At 33.3% G+C, this 22,542-nt stretch overlaps 3 protein-coding genes and 1 pseudogene across 4 annotated transcripts; 1 reads left to right on the forward strand and 3 right to left on the reverse strand.

Moving 5' to 3' along the window:
- Positions 554 to 3,867, reverse strand: LOC104740939 (UDP-glycosyltransferase 85A2). The gene is made up of 2 exons (XM_010461686.2): positions 3,041 to 3,867; positions 554 to 1,647 (listed from the first exon to the last, which is right to left on the reverse strand). Exons 1-2 carry the CDS (start codon positions 3,555 to 3,557, stop codon positions 710 to 712), a joined length of 1,455 nt encoding a protein of 484 aa, XP_010459988.1. The 5' UTR covers positions 3,558 to 3,867; the 3' UTR covers positions 554 to 709.
- LOC104740940 (probable E3 ubiquitin-protein ligase ARI7) lies at positions 5,516 to 6,711 on the forward strand. Of its 2 annotated transcripts, none has more exons than XM_010461688.2 (3): positions 5,516 to 5,614; positions 5,823 to 6,098; positions 6,347 to 6,711. In XM_010461688.2, the coding sequence occupies exons 2-3, from the start codon at positions 5,922 to 5,924 to the stop codon at positions 6,467 to 6,469; spliced, it is 300 nt and encodes a 99-aa protein (XP_010459990.1). In that variant the 5' UTR covers positions 5,516 to 5,614; positions 5,823 to 5,921; the 3' UTR covers positions 6,470 to 6,711. The 2 variants fall into 2 exon arrangements, with proteins under 2 accessions (XP_010459990.1, XP_010459991.1); XM_010461689.2 differs by having other exon boundaries at positions 5,522 to 5,635.
- Positions 13,434 to 15,452, reverse strand: LOC104740941 (annotated as a pseudogene).
- LOC109128663 (uncharacterized mitochondrial protein AtMg00810-like) lies at positions 20,609 to 22,117 on the reverse strand. Its single transcript, XM_019235487.1, has 3 exons — positions 21,866 to 22,117; positions 20,807 to 21,682; positions 20,609 to 20,743 (listed from the first exon to the last, which is right to left on the reverse strand). The coding sequence occupies exons 1-3, from the start codon at positions 22,115 to 22,117 to the stop codon at positions 20,609 to 20,611; spliced, it is 1,263 nt and encodes a 420-aa protein (XP_019091032.1).

Below are 22,542 nucleotides of genomic sequence, written 5' to 3' on the forward strand. Positions count from 1 at the left end.
TGCCATATAAAGGCATACTAGACTAGACATTTGTATACTTTCGAATTGTTTTGTAAGTGTCATAAAACTCAGATGTATTATTAAAAAAAACCACATACACTCATACAGGACTTTTATATCTTTTTAGAAGTTGATGCAAGAATAATACAAATAATCTATTGGTTTGTTGGATCTTGATCCTTGGTTTGTTCGACTTGTTCGGTCTAGCGGTAGATAAGAGAATGTTGTTTTACACCAGAGTAGAGGTCCGTAAAAACAACCCATAGTGGATATTGGTATAAATAACTGTACAGAAAAACAACCCATAGTACGTGGATATTGGTATTATAAATAACTGTAAAGAAGAATATTTTTTTTTTCGTTTTGTTTGTCTTGATATGTAGCGCATATGGCACATTTAACCATTTTGATATTTATAATGTAAACGTACTACGTACTCTCTTGGTCAATTTGACATACTTTTTTTTTTTTGATTTAATCGCAACATCAACGTTGTTGCGGAAGAAAAGAAAACGCATTGCACACACACAAATTGCTAATTGCTAATTTAGGATTTCAGAAATGTGTATCCAAATTGCTAATTTAGGATTTCACCACGGACGATTGACAAATATTAAAACAAATACTCGAAGAGTATATATGCATACATATTTAATATTTTTAAAATCATTTTATGTTTAAAATATAACATCATGTCTCCTTGTAGTCGCTACTCCTTTAAAAGAACCTTGCTCACAAACGTCTCAAAATTCACAACCGAAGAACCATGTTTATGCTCCGTCGCTTCTTTCGCCAAGCGCCGCCACTCTTGGGCCTTCTCTCTCATTTTCTTTCCTTTCTCTCCATCCATCAACTCTCTAACCACTGCCTCAACCTCCTCTCTCTTCACATCTCCGCCAATCTCATTCCCAACCTCCCATTCGTCACAAGAAAACTTACAATTTGTTTGTTGCTCTGCAAAAAATGGCCAACACACCATTGGAACTCCGCCACATAAACTTTCCAACGTCGAGTTCCACCCACAATGCGTCAAGAAACCACCAATGGCTGGGTGGGAAAGGACTTGTTCTTGAGGACACCAACTTGCCAACATCCTCCGGTCTTCCGTCTCCGTTAAAAACTCGTGTGGAACCATTGCTTCATCCCCGGCTACTAAATCTGGCCGGATCACCCACAAAAACTCTTTTCCCGTTGCGGCCAGACCCCATGCAAACTCCGCAAGCTGTTTTGCATTCAACACTGTTATGCTCCCGAAGTTAACGTAAACAACACTGTTTCGAGCTTTTGTATCTAGCCAATCCAGACACTCCGTCTCTTCTTTCCACAGGTTCGATCCCATCCGTCCGATCTCACTATCCTCACCAATCTCTTGTTTCTCTAGTAGATGGAGCGGTCCAACAGAGTAAACCGGAGGTATAATTGATTGCATAGATTGAATGACGTCATGCTCGAGATCATCGAACGTGTTGAGAATGATAGCTGAAGCGCGTTTGGTTCGCTCAGTCTCGCGGATAAGAAAGTTGAGCATTATGTCGTCAGGATTAGCAGTTCGGATGAAGCTAGGGATGTCTTTTAGTCTTAGGTTCTTCATCATTGGTATCCAATCTATTTCAGTGTCTAAGTATTCCTTGGTCAAGTAACTCTCATCTGCCAAATCCACCACAACAATATTAGTTTTAAACACAACATAGTTTTTGTAGACTTTATATTTTTAATAAATGGTTACAAGTGCTTGCAAATAGGTTATAGATAAATTATAGATTAATCCATATATTAATATTAATAGTTACAACTAAATATTAAGTATATTCCAAATTGATAATTGATATATTAATGGTAACAAATAAAATCATGGATATTCCAAACTGTATTTTTGGAAGATTTTAGTCATATATCATGTTGTTTCCAAAGATATTTAAATACAATATTACAAATTTATTTTCCACAGATTTTATCGATAGACCACAACGTTAACCAAATATAGATTACGAAATTGATAGATCGATTGGTTACAAGTTAAATAGTGGGTTACAAGATAGATTACGAAATAAAATTTAACCAGTGTTATAGTATAGATACTTATCTAAAATCATTAACAATATAAAACTTACAAAATATGTGTTTTTTTCAAGCCTTCATATTTAGCATATGATTTTATTGCATAATATTATATCCAAAAAAATATTTAAAAACAATTACATAAATTATATTTTATATAAACAATACAATATAAATAAAATGAATTTCAATCCGTGCTCTAACACGGGTCTTAATCTAGGTATAAAGATCAGAGTCACCAAAATATTATTATAGGTCAACAATGTCAGACAAATGATACAGAGTTTACTTTTCATATGTCAGAAAACAAAAGAAAAGAAGAGTTTACTTTCTCTTTGGCTTTTAAAATTTTTATTTTAAATTATCTAGTTATAAATTTATTTTTTCCCAATTATCATTTTTAGCTGTCGTTGTTGGGTTATCCTAGCTAACTTGAAGTTATCCTAGCTAACTTGAAGTTATATATAAACAATTTAAAACAACAATTCAGTAGGGGAACCACCATATACGACTATTAATTATGTTTCGCAATCATCGTGATTTTTCAGTGCCTCAAATAGGGGAATCGAAGAATTAAAAAATATATGATTTTTTTTTTTTTTGGGGTTTGACGCTGACGCTGACGCTGTATGAAGTTGAACCCAAATTTGCATAGTTTTTTTTTGTCTTGTTTCAATGCATGTATCAAGTTATCTCAATTGTGGTCCTCTTTTTTGGAGTATATATAATTAAGCATGGTTGGGGAATCTCTGAGGTCCTCTTTTTTGGTAAAATACGAAAACTTATAATAATCCAATTACGAAATCACATAGATAAAAGCTAGCTATAACAACTTGTTCACCGTGACTAATCTGATTCGTGTGTATTTCGCGTAAAATACACTGATGATCTCGTGGTTTCTAGTTTCAGCGTTAAACTTAATATTATAACACGGATAATATCATTGATGTAGAAAATAATAATAATACATAAGCGTACTGACCTTTTAGCGGCGCTAATCCCTTCTCGATGAAACGATAGTAGTTTAGATAAGCCAGGAAGCCACAAGCACTGGTTGTCCAGAAAAGAACCTCCGGGATACCAAGCTCCTTCGCAGCGTCAAGTGTAAAGCTCATACAACCATCGGATAAGATACAGCTCACCGGAGGAACATCATCGTTGGTGTTTATCTGCCGGAGAAGCTCCTTGAACGGAGCGAGACAGTGCTTTGCCGTGGACTCGCAAAGGGAAGGGATGTCCTGAGTGACGTCCACATCAGTCTCCGGTAGACCGTCAGGGATGGACTCAAACCGGAAAGAAGGAAGCCCGTCGACGGCGTTAGGTCCACGGGACCGGCGGAGACGGTTGTGGTTGTAGACGGTGTTGCAGAAGGTGACGTGGAAGCCTTTAGCGTAGAGTAGTTTAGCCATTTTCATCATAGGGTTGATGTGGCCTTGAGCCGGATAAGGCACGCAAACTACGTGTGGCTTTTGTGCGTTCGGAACGACATGAGATCCCATTTTCTTGCTCTCTTATTCCGAGAAAAAATGAAAGTGTTGATGTAGTGCTGAATGATTTCTTTAGGCTTATAACTTATGAGGACTCCGTTTTATAGAAGGGTTGCTTGAGTATGTGTCGGCGCGACCTTATTTCTTTAGCACGTGGGAACTGACGAATGATGTGCCTCACATGCGAATATTTCCCGTACTAGGCATGAGCGCTCTCGAGGTCCAAGTTGTGTAGTTTATGTGTAAAATACTAAAATTTATAAGCTTAACAAAGTATAATATTGATTAGTGTAAAGGTGAGTTCACGATCTGTATGTGAAATAATAGTCAAAACGAGTGGCCCAATAATCAAGGTCGATGCTAAATCTCCTTTTTTTCCATATATATATATATATATATATATATATATATTTTTTTTTTTGTCAACCTTTTTTTTCTATCTTTATATATTTATATTGTAAAAAAAGATAGAGGATCCAGCTAGATAAAAGACAACCAAACTTACGCAGACACACTCGAAAAATGAGCGAAGAAGGATCATGTTGCGATTCACCGAAGGACAATAAGTTTTTGTCACCAAACGCGATACTACTTTTCAAAATCGAACAAGTCTACTTTCACTAGCTAAGCACAACAACAACGAAGTGTCACAAACTTTGACTATTTTTTTTCTAACATTTTGAATGACAAATATTTGTTTTCAAATAAATTGTATTGAAAGTTAAAGTTAATCCCACATTTTATACCTGTTAAATAAATTTTGAAAAATTTCCAAAAAAAAAAGTGTTATTTTTTTGTTTTCTATTAGTTTTTTAATTCCTGTTTGATAGACATGTTCATTTCAGATATTAGCTAAATTCAATTTTTAAACTATCATTAATTTGGGTAAGGGAAAGAAAATGGTGGACTTATAAAAATTTAATTTTTGGGTTATTTTAAGAAAAATATAAATATTAAGAGAAATAAAAAGCAAATTTAGATATTTTCATTAATTTTGTAAAAGTTATCTAAACGGGAATAGGGGAAACACTTGTATTCTATGAAATGTTTTACAAGATATTTTATTTGGATAAAAGAATTATTTTCAAATAAATATATATTTAATCCAGACGAAAAGTTTTTAACATATATGAAATGAAACAAGTTTTTAATTCCAAAATAAGACAGATTTACCTTTTTGAGGACACCGACAGTTTTACATTATTATTATTTTTTCCTGAATTCTCTTTCAAAATTTAACAAATGTATATTAGTTTATCTAACGTTAAAAATTCCAAATACTACAATCTGGTGAAATAATTTATTAAAAAGAAAAAAAATATTTCTTGACTGAATTAATATTCTAGTGTTCAATATTCACAAGAAACTTGTTTTCAATCTTTAACTTATTTTACTTAGACTTTAACTTATTTTCAATCTTTGTCTGATTGGTTTATAATTATTTAAAATTAGTAAATATTTGTTTTCATAATTAATTAGAGAGAGAATTTTTTTTTGGAAACTAATAATTATTAAAAAAAATTATTCTAATATTAAATTACTTTTTACCCTTACTGAAAAGTTAAACATTTGTCTTTATTATCAATAATACGACAATGTAATTGCTTACACTTATAAGTTAATTTTATATTTATATTTCTCAATTAATACAGTAAAATATTAATATTAATTTGATAAAAACACTAATATTAATTTGATTACACGAATAGATAGGACTAATATTAATTTGATAGAAGCATTTATGAGAATACTTTGTGTGTAGCATATTATGTTCTAGTATCTATCTATATATATAAAATACACTTTACTCATTCCTGGTGCTGCCACGTCAGTATATCTATCTGTTTAATAAATTCATATTTCTTCAGACAGCCCATTTTCGTATGTATTGTTATCTTCTGTTTTTGAAAGCCCATTTAAATTTTTTCTCTCACGGCCCAATCTATTATTACTCCCTCTTTAATACGTTTGCGAAGAAAACCCTTCCCCGGAATGTCTACTCCACCGCCCGCCGTTGTGTGACCTCAAGCGCCACACCTCTTCAGCGTTCCTGACTTCCATCTCTATCGGTTCGTTTTCTTCTGAAAACCGTAATTTCAGTCCTTCAATGCTTTTCCTCTCAATTGAAGTCCCACTACTTTGCCTTCAATTGGTTTTACTTGAAATCCTATATAATGCTATCTTCTCCAATTTCAATCCTCTTACAATTTCTTCTCTCTCTCAAATTGCTTCTTACTAATATGGATTCTACTGTTGTTACATTCGCAAATCTGAAAGCCGATCGCCTACACCAACATATCGTAGGGAGGATGCTTCGTCACAGGCCTGCAAAAAAAAAAGGAAGAGAGGGGTTTGAGGAGGAGGGCGACTGATCATATGGATTCAGAAGACGATATGCTCGATGCCCACGATATGTATGCTGGTGATGATGATTATTACAGCGGCGGGACCGATGACGACAACAACGATAGTGATGATGATGTTGATGATTACAACGGCTTATTCGAGGAATCCGTGGACGGCTCCGCCATGATCGCCTCCGTTCGCTCTCAGGTGGGTTCCACTTCTTCCTTGTCTCTTCTTATCTTTGTGTGTTTCTTGCTTTCGCAGATATTGATGGCAAACTTTGCAAGTTTTTTTTTTCCTTTTTGTTTAGGAAGATTGGTGTTCTTTGTTAAGCAATTGATGATTGTTAAATTCTGGATTTTGGTTGCTGTTTTTGAATACTTATTAATCCGTCGTCGGTTAGTTTTTACTGTGAGCATTGACTTAGTGTTGTCGTAATGATGTTATGCTTCCAGATAAATTATGCTGTTCTCAAGGAAGGAGATATTCGTAGACATCAGAATGATGATATTGGACAAGTTTCCATGATCCTCTCTTTAAGCTATGTTGAAGCGAGCATTTTGCTTCTTCACTGGTAAATTCCCTTGACATATACTGTGTGCTTTTGTTATAAATCTTGCTGTTTCCTCTGTGTTTTTGATTATTATAGGATATTGTTTATCCTCGAATTGTTTCAAAACGACCTCTCTTCCTCGAATTTGTTTTTGATCTGCTTTATTAAATGGACTATTTATGTTCTTTGTGAACATATATTGATGTCCAAACTAGTGGGTTTTCTCTAGAACTATTTTATTTGTTTTCCAGTTCTCCTTCTTTTCAAGTTGTTTTTTTCCCCATTATCTTTTATAAAGGGCAGGGGAAATAAAAATATGCGCAAATTCAGTCATTATTCTCCATATGAAAACCCGACCGACTCTAAACAGAACATAGGTCTAACTAAAGGAAGAACCATCGAAAGTCAAACGAAACTGATGTAATCAATTTTTTAAAAAAATATTTCAAAACAGAGCTAAGTAGAACTTTTTTAATGTCAGAACAATGTACTCTGAAAATACAGGCAATGGTTCTGTTTTAAAAATGCATAATCTACCCAAAACGTTCCAGTACTCTGTCAAACTTAATCGAACTAAATAAACATCCAGTCATTTTTCAAAAGTATATAACCGTCTTACTTTACAACAAATAAGAAGAACAACAAAGAACCCATATTATAGAAACTTTTATGGTGCGTCAACTAACACAATGACAAAGTTTGAAGCCCAAAATGTCAATACACAAACGAAGATGGGCCTCATCTTCGAACTTTTAATATAAAAACAAATACCACGGTCAGAAAAACATTCCCTACAACCCAAATTTTGGGCCCAGGCCTATTAACATAAGTCTTATCTATAACCAAACCACTACGAAGAATAACAACAATTGGGAAGGTCCCAGTTCAAACATGTAAAATTAGATACAGTTGTCAAAATTCAATAAATGATCGGAAAATCGTTTATTAAAAAATATTATAATTACCCCAATTCTCACGGCTGAGATCCGAACTTGACAATCAAATTAAAGTCCACCTTTAAAACCCCACTAAACCAGTACAGAGATTTGAAACGGCAGCGAGGCGAAAAAAGGAAGGCAAACCATTCCTCCTAAAAAACCCTTATTAATGGAGGATTATTTAAACAAAGTACCCGACATCTATATATACAACAACCTTATACTGTATTAATAAAGCTATAAGCGTAACGCAAAAAAAAAACCAAAAAACAACAGTGCAAAAATAGCCATAAACCAAAACAGGGAGTACACGTTTTCTTATGAAACTGTTCCCTATCTCTGCTGAGCGAAATATCAATATTCCTCACAATGAGAAGGCCATAGACGGGAGAACATCAAACCAAAGTCCACATACCTTACCCAATAAACGCCAAGGATTAGACATTAGCACACTCCAGAGGTCTCTTACTATACCACCTAGCAACTAATGGAATACCAATCAACGAGGGTAGAAGAAGAACAACATGGTTCATGCAATTTCTGAACGCAGTTCTACTAACAGAAATTCAAAGCAATAGGACTTTTGTTATACACTTCACAGTTACAGTTTACAACTTACAGGAAAACTACATTCCAAAGACCGAGTTCCTCATTGCAAATCTACAAACATCGAGAAGAAGGCCAACCAAAGAAGAGGAAAATGAAGCCTGCGTTATTTGTTTGGAAACATTTACAGGAGAATTATCCATACTTACCACCATCATTGTATTATCAGTTGGCTATATGTGACAAGGAATTGTCCTATATGTAGGGCAACAGATCTCTAAGAGAAGTTTTAAATAACCACAATATGGGTTATTGTGAAGACATTATCTTATCCTCTTTATGTTATAAACCTATCGTCCAATTACCATTGTTTCAATAACAACACCCTTTTAAAATCATGTCATTCGATAAGACGAGTTACTAGAAAATCAAACCGGGGACAAAAACAAAACTAACGTTGATATGATTGTTCATGCGAAAAACTTCACATACAATAACGTTCATTTAAACAACCTTTTAAAAATTATGAATAAAAGTTTCAATTTTACTTTTAAATACAGTAGACTATAATAACAAGCAATGAAAAATCCGAAAATAAAATAACATAAATATTACCCGAAATCTACAAGTGAAAAATACTCCAACATAAACAACCCACTAACTTTAATTAAAAAACGCAGAATTTAAATTACCCCACTAACATAAGCTAACATAATGAATAAGAAGGCACAACTTTAGAAAGTAACTGATTTAAAACAAATTAGACGAAACATAGATTGAAAATGAAACCGACACACCAACGGACACCCTAGAGAGAAAATATGCCAACTGAGGCTTAAACTCATATCTACTAATCTTCATAAGAATATGAGAATACAATCAGACACAAACCTATGTTAACATACACATACATTACAAATAGTTTTCTAGGGAAAATAAAAATTATATTATAAATAGATTTTAACAGTACGTCACATGTGTGACATTATACTTTTGTAAACAACTTTTCTAATTATTCTTAAGTTTTAGTCCATTTGAGAAAATAAAGGACCACAAATTTAAGAAGACAGACCTCTCCCAATTTACACTAACCATTATACCATAAATTAATCATTAAGAACTAAACGGCAAATCTCATAAAGACGTGCATATCAAAGGTTCAACGAAAAGGGAACCGTATCTCCAACTCACAACCAGCCTATAAATAACTCTACGCAAAGTCTAAACTAAAAGTCACAGACAACTCCCAAAAAATGCTTCCAAACACAGCCTACTCCATTGAAGAACTCCCATACGATGTGCTCGGAGATATTATCTAGCCAAAGCAGCACAAGATCACCTTGTTTACAAGCATATCAACCTACATCCACTAGCAATCAATCCCCTAGCAGCACTCACAAAATACCACGACCTCATGGAAAAAACCATTGCAAGTGGAAATGTCGAGGCTCACTACATCAAAGGGATCCAAGAGTATTTCCAGAAAAACAATAAAGAAGAAGGGTTGGCACACTTGAAAAAGGCAGCAGAAGGTACTTACGAGAACATTGTTTACCTTTACGAAATTGTACAGTTGTGCAGGGGAGAGACAACAGAAGGCAAATTTTGGCTTGACAAGCTAGGCTGGAAAAAAAAACATGGCAAAGGGTGATCAATGCTGGAAAGATATTAAGAAATCGTTACACTGAGTCAATGTACGAAGACTCGATTGCTACAACAATACATTGGCAGAAGTCAACAATGCTACTACTTAAAACAAATGATCAAGTTTGTCTTTCTCTGTTAGCTTAAGGCAACAAAAAGCCTAACCAATGTTATCATCCTCTACAAATTTACAAACTTCATAATAAAATCGTTGTTTTCCTGCTTCATTAACAAAGAAAACGATTCCATAATAAAGGTCTTCAGATTCAGCAACACTTATAGCATTTACAAACTCTCATTCGTAAAACAAACCTCCTTTAAAACAAATGATTAAACAACTCAATCGAGAGACTAACAAACACATACATAGAAAAAGGGAAACACATCTAACAACTAAATTAACATTAATCGATAAATATATACGACATCATTACCAAGCCGGGTAAAAAAATTCGACCTACACAAACCCTTAGTCGAAGGGAAAGATGCTAATATTCAAGTTCGAGATTATCTTCCCATTAGACCTAAATTCATTGACTTACTAAACCGGCGAACATAATACTACACCTGACAATTTTCTGGGGACAATCCGTCATAGAGGCAAACATTTAATTTAACAACACACAAATCACATCCGATCAAAACCAACACTCTGGAGACCAAACGAAACAAAATTAATACAAAAAATTGACAATACAATCCACAAATTTATTCTGAAATGAAACCCAAAAAACAAAATAAAAAGTCAGAATTTAACACCAACAAACACTGAACTGGAACAAAACAACCAGAGTAGAGCCAACTAACCCGTACAAATGCGAAGCGCAGAGAATAAATTATGCATCACTGAAAGGGATAAATGAAGAAGGATTAGTAGGATAAAGGAAATACTTTGAAAACTCTAACTATACTGTAGATCGGGAAAATTACTTCTCCGTTATCCGTTCAGACAACATCCTATTTTGAAAGGGAAGAAAATCATTCCCACATGAAGGACAAACCAATAACAACCTAACAGCCCAACAAAATTCAAAGTATTAAAGATATTAAGGCCCAATGTCAAACATGAAAACAACGAAATTAAAATTACAGAATTGTAAGTAATTTAACTGCCAAAACATTTGACATCAGAAACCCCAAACAAAGTACTCCAAAAACTAAAACGTTTACAAAAAAACAACTAACACAGGTTAATTATTTCCTTTTTTAAAAATAAATACATTACCTACAACAACATCTACCACAACCAAAAAAATAGGAAACGACAAAATGAGTGAAAAAATAGATAAACAATCACTATAAACTAAACAAATAAAACAAACAATAACTATAGAAACCTTAACTACAAATTCTACATTATATAAATAGAAAAGAACATCATTAGGATTTAAATCAATTATAGAGTTCCAAAGTAGAAATAAAAATTCCAACTTAAAAAAACTAAACCAACAAAAAAAGCAACAAAAAAACCAATAACAATATACGAAAACTATAACGACACAGAAATGTCAGAAAAAAAAACAGAGAAAATATCAAACTCCAAAAAAAAAAAAAGAAACTCATGAAACTTCCGCGCGTAGCGCGGGCCAACTGCTAGTCTATATATATAAAGTAAACTTTTCTCTATTCTCCTTCCTCCACATCATCATCCACCTAATCAATATTTTTTTTGTTTTTGCATCAAAAAATACTATTTTAAATTTCATTAATTGCCTATTTATTATAATACTAAAAATAAATAAAAAATGAAATAACTAAAATTAATTAAATTTTAAAATAGTATAAAGATTAATTTAAAATTTTTAATAAATAATAAAATAATAACTATATAAAAATGAATTAAGTAAAATAAATGAAAATTTTAAAATATTAAAAATAATCATATGAATTTGTTTTGGTAATAATGTTATTATTCAAATTATAACCAAAAAAATGATCGTATTCCAAAATTTTTAATGGGTTAGTGAGTTTTAGAATGAAAGTAAGATTTTAATGTATGGTGGAGTAAAAAACAAATTAATATAATTGTATTTTGTAAAAATCTAAAAAGAAAAATAAAATTGAAGTGGAACATTAGTTTCTAAGAAATATACACTACAAGATTTATTATTAAATTTCACTTATAAAAAATAAAAAATTAGGGAAGTGTCTTTAGTCAAGTGGTTACACTACCACTTCTGCGACCGAACCCACCAGAGTTCGACTCCACTAAGTCGTGTTACCCCGCGTAGTAGGGATTGACCTTGTCTATTCAATAATGACAAAAAAAATTAATACTTAACTCAACTTAAAAATTTTAATCACATTTTTTTTTTGAAAAACTATGAAAAATAATTTGGAAAAAATAATCCATCTAAAGAAACAAAATCAGTGGTTAGGAAATATAGAAAAAAGAATATTTAAGCCGTTACAAAAAGTGACATGTGATTTGTGTAGTATATCTCATAAGAGATATTATTAACAAGAGCAACAATTTTATACCATGATAAAAAATATATATATATACTTCATCAATTTTATCAAATGATTTTAACCCAAAATATTGGCAAAAACAACATATTTAAAGTACACTATGTTTTTTTTAGAAGACGAAGCTGAGGTTGTATCACAAAATTAACATCTGCAAATAACATATGAGGTTTTTAAAAAATATGTAACTTAGATTCGTGAACGGATATTCATTGTCGGGTTTAAACGTTTCCCCATTAAGACATTCTTGACTTGGTCGAAAATTCTATTATGGCAGATGATGCACTTGGACAACCCCGTTATAGCGACATAACACTAAAACTGTTCATGAAACTTTGTATATTTGCATTTAATGTGGGATATCAATATGTTTAAATGGTCTCTATAATTAGGTCAACAACCAAAATTCGACGTTAGAACTTTTAAAAAGATGTTTTCATGGGATATGATTATAGAATGAACTCTTCTAAGGATAAAAGGTCAGAAGATTGCCGACAATATTGTTTACTTTTCCAGTGAAGTTCTTAAATCATTTTTTGTTATCACGTGATATATTGTTGATTTGCCAGAAAACATTATTTCGACACTAGACAATATATGTTATATATAGATTAGTAAAATAAGTACAATGTTTATATAGATTTATCTTTTAATCTTCAAATAATTATATTTATATTCAATAATTCTTATTGATAAAAAATTTAAATAAAATCTCATGCAAATAGATATAACAAATAAATATTATCTTCAACAATATATCACTTAGTAAAGTAAGTTTAGTGTTTATATAGATTTATACTCAAAAGTTTGAATGATTATATTTGAACTCAACAATTTATATTAATATAAAAAAATTAAAATTCCGCGCATACCCGAGTCTAAATTCTAGTTTACTATAAAACTGTTGACTGTTTATTCGGAAATAACTTAATTTGATTGACGACAAAGTTAAAACATTCATGGCCAAGACAGTCAAGATAGGGCGACAAGACATCAAATAAGACCAATGATTTATCAGACCGTGACATATATGATTTATCAGACCGTGACATATATGATTTTATGATATGTACTATTGTTGCTACATTATTGTTTATAAAAGAAGGAGAAAAAGTAGACTGATTTATAATTTAGAGACTTCAAAAACACACGAGGAATGCATTTGGAAGAGACCTGAGAAGACAGTTCAATGGGTGTACGACGTTCAATAAGGAGTGGACAAAATGATTGGTGGCAAAACGTTAAAATATTCATGGCCATAAAAGGTTTATTTGGTAAAATTTCAAGTAGGATTTGGAATTAATATATTTGTTATTACAGATAAATCTTTTAAACTTGCATATTAGGAGTATTAGAGTTATAAGGCCCATCAAAAAGGAGGCTTGCGCTGCATCAAAGAAGCTTTTCAACAATCATCTGAAAATTTAGTTCCGACGAACCACACATATCCTTCGTCGCTTCCTCAGCCAAGCGTCGCCACTCTTCTGCCTTCTCTCTCATTTTCTTTCCTTTGTCTCCATCCATTAGCTCTCTAACCAACTCCTCAACCTCTTCCCTCCTCACATCTCCACTAATCTCCATCCCCACCTCCCATTCATCACAACAATATTTACAATTTGTTTGCTGCTCCGCAAAGAATGGCCAACACACCATTGGAACTCCACTGGAGAGACTCTCCAAAGTCGAATTCCATCCACTATGTGTTAAGAAACCTCCAACTGCCGGATGAGAAAGGACTTATTCTTGAGGACACCAACTCACTAACATCCTTCGATCAGCCGTCTCTATTAGAAACTCTGGTGGGACCATAGCCACATCACCAACTACTAAATCCGACCTGATCACCCACAAGAAATCTTTCTTTGTTGCTGCTAAACCCCAAGCAAACTCCACGAGATGTTTCGCACTCATCACTGTTATGCTTCCGAAATTAACATAGATGACACTGTTTGGAGATTTAGTATCGAGCCAATCCAAACACTCCCTATCCTCTCTCCACAAATTTGTTTCCATTTTTCCAGTCTCACTATCCTTGTCCATCTCCCGATTCACAAGTAGTTGGAGTGGTCCAATAGAGTACACCTGAGGGATGATAGATTTAATAGATTGGATGGTGTCCTGTTCGAGCTCATCGAATGTATTGAGAATGATAGCAGAAGCGCGTTTGATTTGGTGAGTCTCATCAACAAAATAATTGAGCATTATGTCGTCAGGATTAGTCGTTCGGATGAAGGTAGGGATGTCCTTTAGTCTTAGAGTCCTCATTGATGGTATCCAATCTATTTTTGTGTCTAAGTGCTCCTTGGTTAAGTAACTCTCATCTGCCATTCAACCACCATTATATTAGCATTAATTTAGTACCTCGATATATTTACGAACAAAAGTTAAAATGATTTTATCATAAATTAAGCACCGTATGCAAACTTTTATGCATTTAATTTACACTAATACTACAGTTTAAATCAGCGTAAAAAAGAGTTACGGTTGGTCACCACAACACAGATAAAAGTGGCATAGACTACGTATTAAAATAAGTGTATACTCCCTCTATTTCATATTAAGTGTTATTTTAGGATTTCTCACACATGTTAAGAAAATCATTAAATTTTTTATTTTACACCTTATTAATATATTATACAATTTTTTCTATTGTCAATACATTAAATTAGTAGAGATAAAATTGAAACATTTACCAAACATCTACATTGAAAATACAAAGTGACACTTATTTTGAAACAAAATTTTTAATCTAAAATGACACTTAATATGAAAGAGAGGGAGTATATATATGCATGCATGCACTTCTATTCAAGGTATCATATATAGTTTAAATTATTAAGTGTATAATTGATAATATAATTCATCAAAAAACGAAAAAAGAATGTTGTATGTACCTTTAAGTGGTGATAACCCCTTCTCGATGATGCGATAGAAGTGTAGATAAGCTAAGAATCCACAAGCACTAGTTGTCCAAAAAGCAACATTCGGGACTCCAAGCTCCTCCGCAGCATCAAGAGTAAAGCTCATCGTGCCGTCCGATACAATACAGCTCACCGGAGGAACATCCTCTGCTGTGTTGATCCGCCTGAGAAGCTCCTTAAATGGAGCTAGACAGTTCTTCTTTGTGGACGCACAAAGGAGAGGGATGTCCTGTGTGGCGTCCTCGTTTGTCTCGGGTAGACCATCAGGAATAGACTCGTACTGGAAAGAAGGAAGACCGTTGAGGGCTTTGGGTCCACGGGAACGGAGGAGACGTCTGTGGTTGTAGTTGGTGTTGACGAAGGTGACGTGAAAGCCTTTGGCATGTAGGAGTTTAGCCACTTTCAGCATCGGGTTGATGTGGCCTTGAGCAGCGAAAGGCACGCAAACTACATGTGGGTTTTGTCCGCTAAGAACGGTGCAAGGTGCCATTTTATTTTTCTCGTGTGCCAAAAAAAGTTTTTTAAAAAGTAGATGTGTATGTGAGTGAGTGACTATGGGAACAGTTTCGCCAGGCTTTAAAGGATTCCACAATGATGGTGAGGCCATACGATTCTCCCACGTAGGGATTATCGACAAATCTGTCACGTCACGTGTGATTTCCTAGACCCGCGCCCGCAGACAGTCTAGCCAAAAGTCGATATGCGGCTAAGAAAACACTGTCTACAAGCTAAATCGAGTGAACTGTAGTCCGTTGGTAAAACAAAAAAGCCAAGACTTGTGGCTTTATATACTACAAGAAAATAGTCATCTTACAACATTGAACATTGTTGCAATAAATCAACTATATTGTTGCAAATATGATATTGCAATAAAATTGAGACAAAAATTCTATTGTTGCTATATGAGTGTTGCAAATTCGTATTTGTGACAATATTATTGCAAAATTTGCAATTAATTGACTTCTTGCATATATGTTGTATTAATGCAATAATACTTTTGTAGTAAATTTGTTGTATAATTGTAACATATGTTTGCAACTATGATTTGTTACAAATTGTTGCCATACAAAATGTGTAGCAAATATCATTAAAAGTTTACAATGAATTAATTTATTGCTATAAGTGTTGCACTTTTGTAATAATATTTATGCATTACATTAGTGGTATAATCACAACGTTTTAGTGCAACTATAAATTTTCATAAATGAATGCTACACCAAATAAAAAAACAAATATTGTTACTAATTTTGTAGTATTTATTTGTCCTTGTTGTCGCATATATTTTATGACATGATTAAAACATAATCTTTTGCGGTTATTGCCAATGTAATTCATATTTCATCGCATTACGATAATATATAGTCATAACTTGATTGACTACTCGTGAGATTGGTGTTCATTGTGCAACAATAATTTTAAAACCAATATTTTGCTATAATTTTTGTTCGCCATATGATTTATTAAATTACAGCTTTTTATTTGATATTTTTATATAAAATTATATTATGAATTTATAATAATAAAACAGCAAAAGAAATAACTAAATTTAATAATTTATCAACTTGAACAGAAAAAATAATCAACTTGGAAGATCGTATATCAATTACAAGAACCCCATTCATGCTTGAAGAAGAAAGTAAGCTTTAGAAATATATGCTTATTATCTTTTGCACAACTAGATAGGGTAATAATTTTGAAACGTAAGAAATTTGAATAAAAGAGAGATAAACTGTATAGAGAGGTAAACTGTATACATACAACACATATATATCTTCTTCTTTTTTGTCAAACACAACACATATATATATCTATAATTTTAAAAGTATGAAACACTTATAAAAGATGGTATGAGAAATAACAGTTAGAAAGCTTGGAGACTGAGGCTTAGACGTTTGTGGATGAATGAAAAACTTAAACTGATGACCTTAACAGTTTTTAAATAGGCATTAGATTGCTTAGGGCTTTCGAAAGATTTCAGTGATATTTAATTCTTTTGCTAAACAAATAAAAGATACGCTTATAGATATTTAGTTTGTTCAGATAGTTTTGTTTTGAAAATAATTATTAATTCTGTTTGTTTTATAGGAATATTCCATGGATACAATATTTGTTTAGATTGCAATCTCCAATTTACTTGTTAGGTTTTCTCTATGAAGGAAGAAAGAAAAATAAAATAAAAAGAATATTTTTTCACTATTAAATGAGAAGATAGCAATACGAGATTTCCAATATTTTTTCTTATTTTGTTATTTTGCTTAATGAACCTTACTAGCAGGACNGACTGAGGCTTAGACGTTTGTGGATGAATGAAAAACTTAAACTGATGACCTTAACAGTTTTTAAATAGGCATTAGATTGCTTAGGGCTTTCGAAAGATTTCAGTGATATTTAATTCTTTTGCTAAACAAATAAAAGATACGCTTATAGATATTTAGTTTGTTCAGATAGTTTTGTTTTGAAAATAATTATTAATTCTGTTTGTTTTATAGGAATATTCCATGGATACAATATTTGTTTAGATTGCAATCTCCAATTTACTTGTTAGGTTTTCTCTATGAAGGAAGAAAGAAAAATAAAATAAAAAGAATATTTTTTCACTATTAAATGAGAAGATAGCAATACGAGATTTCCAATATTTTTTCTTATTTTGTTATTTTGCTTAATGAACCTTACTAGCAGGACCGACACTATATCAATGTGAACATGTAGGGGGTTCCATATATTTTATAAATAATTGAACTTTCCTATATTTTATAAGTAAAACTTGGTGAAATCGTTTATAATGTTTATAGTGACCCTTAACTTATGTTCTAACTTCTAATTAAGCACCAATTGAACCATTTAAGATAAATATTCTTTACCTCTTACGTGTGACATACATTGGGTATTAAATTAACTAAAATAGGTAATTTTTTTTTGTCCCCTATACAATTATTTTCTATCTCCACCATTAACATAAAGAATGAGCACATAAATTTTAATCAACCGAATAATCTTATATTTACCTTAATGTTAATATGCAACAAATATATTTCATCTAGTACTTAACTAATTATTGAGTACTCAACTAGTTTAAAACAAGCGAATATATATATTTTTATATAGAGATGTAAGTTTTATATAATATGTTGCAATAGAAGTATTAAATGTTGTAACTATAGTGACAAATGTGTCATATATTTTTTCACATATATTTACTATAATGTTCTTGCAAAATAGTCACAGTTCATAATCATTGAATATTTTTTACAAATTTTGCAATATATTTTCATATGTCGTAAAAATGTTGCTAATTTGTGATAGAAAATAGTAATATAATTTTTGTTGTTATTTTACAATAAGTTTGTCATAAAATTGTAACCTGAAGTCATTATTGCAAAAGTATAGCAAAATTTGTTACAAAATTTTCATGAATAAGTTCATTGCAAAAATTATGTTGCAATACCACTATTTTGTTGTAGTGTATATGTCAATAAATTCGTGAAGGTGATGCTTCAAATCACGGGATTAAGATTTTAGCTGGTAGTGTATATAAAGACTATAAAAATGAGAGAGAAAATGTTATATGGACCATAACGAAATCACCACAAAATATTTGGTAGGGCCTGAATATTTAAATTATTTAATTAGGCAAATCCTTGTAACACCTCTTTCGGAACGTCCAATTTTTTTTGCCCAAAAAGAAATAGAGAGGTGTTTATCGAATTTTATGGTATCAGTGCGACGACATTGCTCATCAAGCTTCTTCACTCCCGTTATGTTTCGTGTCTTCTTCTTCTCTAATGGATGCTCCACCAACAGGAATTGAAAGAGCATTTGATGTTACAGACATCGAAATACGTATCTCACATAAGAAATGAGATGAGACATAGACATCCACTCATTATCAAATACATTTTAAATTAGAAACAATGAAGCCTAATATCATTACAAATTCAAAATTTGACTCAACCAACGTAGTTTAAATAGAATAAGTTTTCAGAACCGATCCTCATCGTAGAAAAGTAGGCTAAGCACCAATATGAAAAGCCCAAATTACATTCAGTTTCCAACAAATAGCAAATGCATGGTTTCTTAAAATTCTGCGCAAATATCAACGTCCTTTTGTGCACTATATATATAAGGGTCTTATAATATATTTTCTTATTTTTAGCCGTAATTATTTATAGCAATACCTTTTTATTTTTATTTTTACGAAAGTAAGTAATTCGAAATATTTTACCAAAATCTTACATCACTATAAATATATAAATTCTAATTAATTAATATTTTCAAAATTTGAAAGTTTTCTAAGAACAAAATATTTTTTTTATCTTATTGTTGGAGCCTTTGAAGATGTTTACAAAAACATTTAGATATTTGTAACGAGTTAAAATGCTATCTAACGTACGCTAAGAAGCATTGCTTTCACGAATTATTGCTATATAGGACCAGTGGGCACTGGCACAAAAATAGAAGGACCAGTGGGCATTCGTCCAAAAATAGAAGAACCAGCGTGCCAAAGTCTTGGCTTTTATTTTACCGACCGACTAGTCGACTATTGTACACTCGACTTCTAGACAATCGTAATCTTTTTCTTGGCCGCATATCAGGTTTGGGTTAGATTGCCTGCTCCCTGCAGTCCGCGGGTATTGGAAATCATTGCACGTGAATGATTTGTCGATAATCTTTACGTGCGAGAATTGTATGGCCTCGCCCTCATTGAGGAGCCCCTTAAAGCCTAACGAAACTGTTTTCATGGTCACTCACCCACATACATATCTCTACCTTTTAAATAAAACATTCTTAGGCACACGAAAAAAAGAAAATGGCATTTTAGGTAAACGGAGAGTGTAAAATTGTATTATTATTGTTGTTAATTGTTATATTATTGAATGGAATTATACACCTTATATATAAGCATAAAACATAATTAAAGGGATTATGTCTATTAGAACAATATACCATGGATGACAATGATCGTGTAGAAGCATATGGCCTAATGAAGTCGAGACTCGAGATCGACTTAAACGTATTTCCACTTGAGATGGACGGTAGACAGCGGACTGCATAGAGAAAAACATCGTTGTTGGTAGTGTATTAAGGTCGAGAGATGGAGACGTTAGTGTTTTGTTGGAATTTGAATTTTGGTGATGGTAATGGAGGAAGACTTCGTTCGTGGTTTGCATGGGTAAGCAATCCCGTTATATGTACCATAACGAAATCACCACAAAATATTTGGTAAGGCCTGGTTGTTATAATTATCTAAGGGCACCTGCAACGGTGACCCTTAAAAATATTCTAAAAAAACTAATAATAAAAGTGATTATAAAAAATCAAAACAGTTAAAATTTCTTTAAGATCGATGGTAATAATAGATATTTTAGAAACGTTAAGAACCAAGGGCGTGTAATAAGCTGATTGTCTCGGGGTAAAAAAAAAATTCTTCGCTTCGTCTATCTCTCTCTTATTTGCGAATGGTCACCATGATCAATATCTTTAGAGATGATCCGTCGAATTGAGAGGTAAACTGAAATATTTTCTGAAAGTGTTGTTCTATTCATTCACATAATGTTGCTATTTATACACTTAAGAGTTTGGCCTTTATGATAGAGCCATACCTAAGTAAATATTCTATACATATTTGAGTATATCTTAATACCCCCGTCACGTTGGTGGTACGTAATGACCGACGCCAAGCGTGGACATCAATCTTGCAATTGTTGATCCAGGCAATGCTTTGGTTAAGAGATCAGCCACCTGATCGGAGGTAGAAATGTGTTGAGTAGCGATGAGCTTGGCCTGAACAGCATCACAAACCTAATGGCAATAAGATTTAATGTGTTTGGTGCGCTGATGGAAGACATGATTAGCAGCTATATATGTGGTGGCCTGATTGTCACAATGAAGGTCGATAGGTTGTGGATGATCAACACCCAAGGTTCGCATAAGAGCTTTGAGCCATTTGATTTCCTTTAGAGTATAGGCCATAGCACGGTACTCCACTTCAGCAGAAGACGAGGAAACTGTCTTCTGTTTCTTTGTCTTCCAAGAAATCGGTGAATCTCCCAAGTAAACAATGTAGGCGGAGAGAAACCAACATGTTCTAGGACAGGCTTTGTAGTCGGAGTCGCAATAAGCACTGCTATGAAGTTCGCTATCTGAACGGAGGAAGATACCTAGGGTAGGAGAACCTTTGAGGTAACGAACAAGGCGCAAGGTAGCTTCCCAATGAGCCACGAGAGGTGCTTTCATAAACTGAGAAAGAATATGCACAGCGTAACTCAAATCCGGTCTGGTGATTGTTAAGTAGATGAACCGGCCCACTAAACGTCGATACTGCTCCGGATTATCAAATGCAGGACCCTTGACATAGGCAAGCTTTTGGTTCTGCTCGATAGGAACTAGAGATGGTTTGGCACCTAAGAGACCAACTTCAGTGATGATGTCGAGAGCATACTTGCGTTGGGATAGACAAAAGCCATCTGGACCCCGAGAAACCTCAATCCCAAGAAAATATTTAAGCTTGCCCAAATCCTTCATATGAAAACACTTGTTGAGTTGAAGCTTAAATTCGTTGATGGCATGAAGATCATTAACAACAAAGTCATCCACATACACCAAAACATGAAGAATAAGCTCCCCTTGGCGTAAGGAAAATAATGAGTAGTCCTGATAGCTTTGCGTAAAACCAAGTTCCCGAAGAGCAGTAGACAACTTCGAAAACCAATAGCGAGGAGCCTAGTTAAAGCCGTATAAAGATTTGCGAAGACGACAAACTTTCTTTGGATCTGATGACTTGAATCCCGAAGGAAGTTTCATGTACATCTCTTCATCAAGATCACCATGTAAGAAGGCGTTGTGGACGTCCATTTGGTGAACTTCCTAGTCATTGGCAGCCACTACACCTAGAAGAGAACGAACAATAGTCATTTTAGCAACAAGAGCAAATGTTTCCTTGAAGTTTGTCCCTTCTTTTTGATGATTCCCCATTACAACCAAGCGAGCTTTGTGTGTTTCAAGTGTTCCGTCGGAATTGAATTTTAATTTATACACCCATTTGCTGCTGATAGCTTTCTTCCGGGAGGGGGGTAGATCAGTGACATCCCATGTCTGATTAGCCTCAAGAGCATCAATTTCTTTCTGCATAGCTTTGCACCATTTCTTGATGAGCATGACATCTTTAAAATGCTTAGGCTCATTGGCTCATTGCTTTCAAGAACCGCGACAAGGAAGACAATGTGGTTGGCTGAAAAACCAGACTCATGCAATAGGATACAAAACCATACCGGAGACCGGAGACCGTCAATGAAAAGTCTGTGGTGGAGAAAACAGGAGAGAGAACGTGTGAGGGAGAGTGTACATGAATTTTGTTGTAAATCACTTAGGATGAATCTCCATAACCGGCCCATTCATATATCCAAGTCCACAAGGCCCATTGGCCCTCTTCTCTTATTCTAAGTCGGTTTAGGATCCCATTGTACTTAGGGCTTTATCCTTTACTATATAATGTACTTATTCGATTGAATCATTACTAATACAAGAGAATACATCCTTCGAGTATCTCTACTTTCACAACACATTATCAGCACGAGTTTTCT

The sequence above is a fragment of the Camelina sativa genome, chromosome 14 (assembly GCF_000633955.1).
Source record: "Camelina sativa cultivar DH55 chromosome 14, Cs, whole genome shotgun sequence".
NCBI lineage: Eukaryota > Viridiplantae > Streptophyta > Magnoliopsida > Brassicales > Brassicaceae > Camelina > Camelina sativa.

What these genes read in the sequence shown, in the direction of transcription:
- LOC104740940 (XM_010461688.2), top strand. Translation starts at nt 5,922, where the DNA reads ATGGATTCAGAAGACGATATGCTCGATGCCCACGATATGTATGCTGGT. An exon ending in TCGCCTCCGTTCGCTCTCAG is followed by an intron (nt 6,099 to 6,346) that starts GTGGGTTCCACT and finishes TTATGCTTCCAG; the next exon opens with ATAAATTATGCTGTTCTCAA.
- LOC104740939 (XM_010461686.2), bottom strand. Translation starts at nt 3,557, where the DNA reads ATGGGATCTCATGTCGTTCCGAACGCACAAAAGCCACACGTAGTTTGC. An exon ending in GGGATTAGCGCCGCTAAAAG is followed by an intron (nt 1,648 to 3,040) that starts GTCAGTACGCTT and finishes TGGATTTGGCAG; the next exon opens with ATGAGAGTTACTTGACCAAG.
- LOC109128663 (XM_019235487.1), bottom strand. Translation starts at nt 22,117, where the DNA reads ATGCTCATCAAGAAATGGTGCAAAGCTATGCAGAAAGAAATTGATGCT. An exon ending in TTGTTGCTAAAATGACTATT is followed by an intron (nt 21,683 to 21,865) that starts GTTCGTTCTCTT and finishes GGCTTTAACTAG; the next exon opens with GCTCCTCGCTATTGGTTTTC. An exon ending in CATATATAGCTGCTAATCAT is followed by an intron (nt 20,744 to 20,806) that starts GTCTTCCATCAG and finishes GATGCTGTTCAG; the next exon opens with GCCAAGCTCATCGCTACTCA.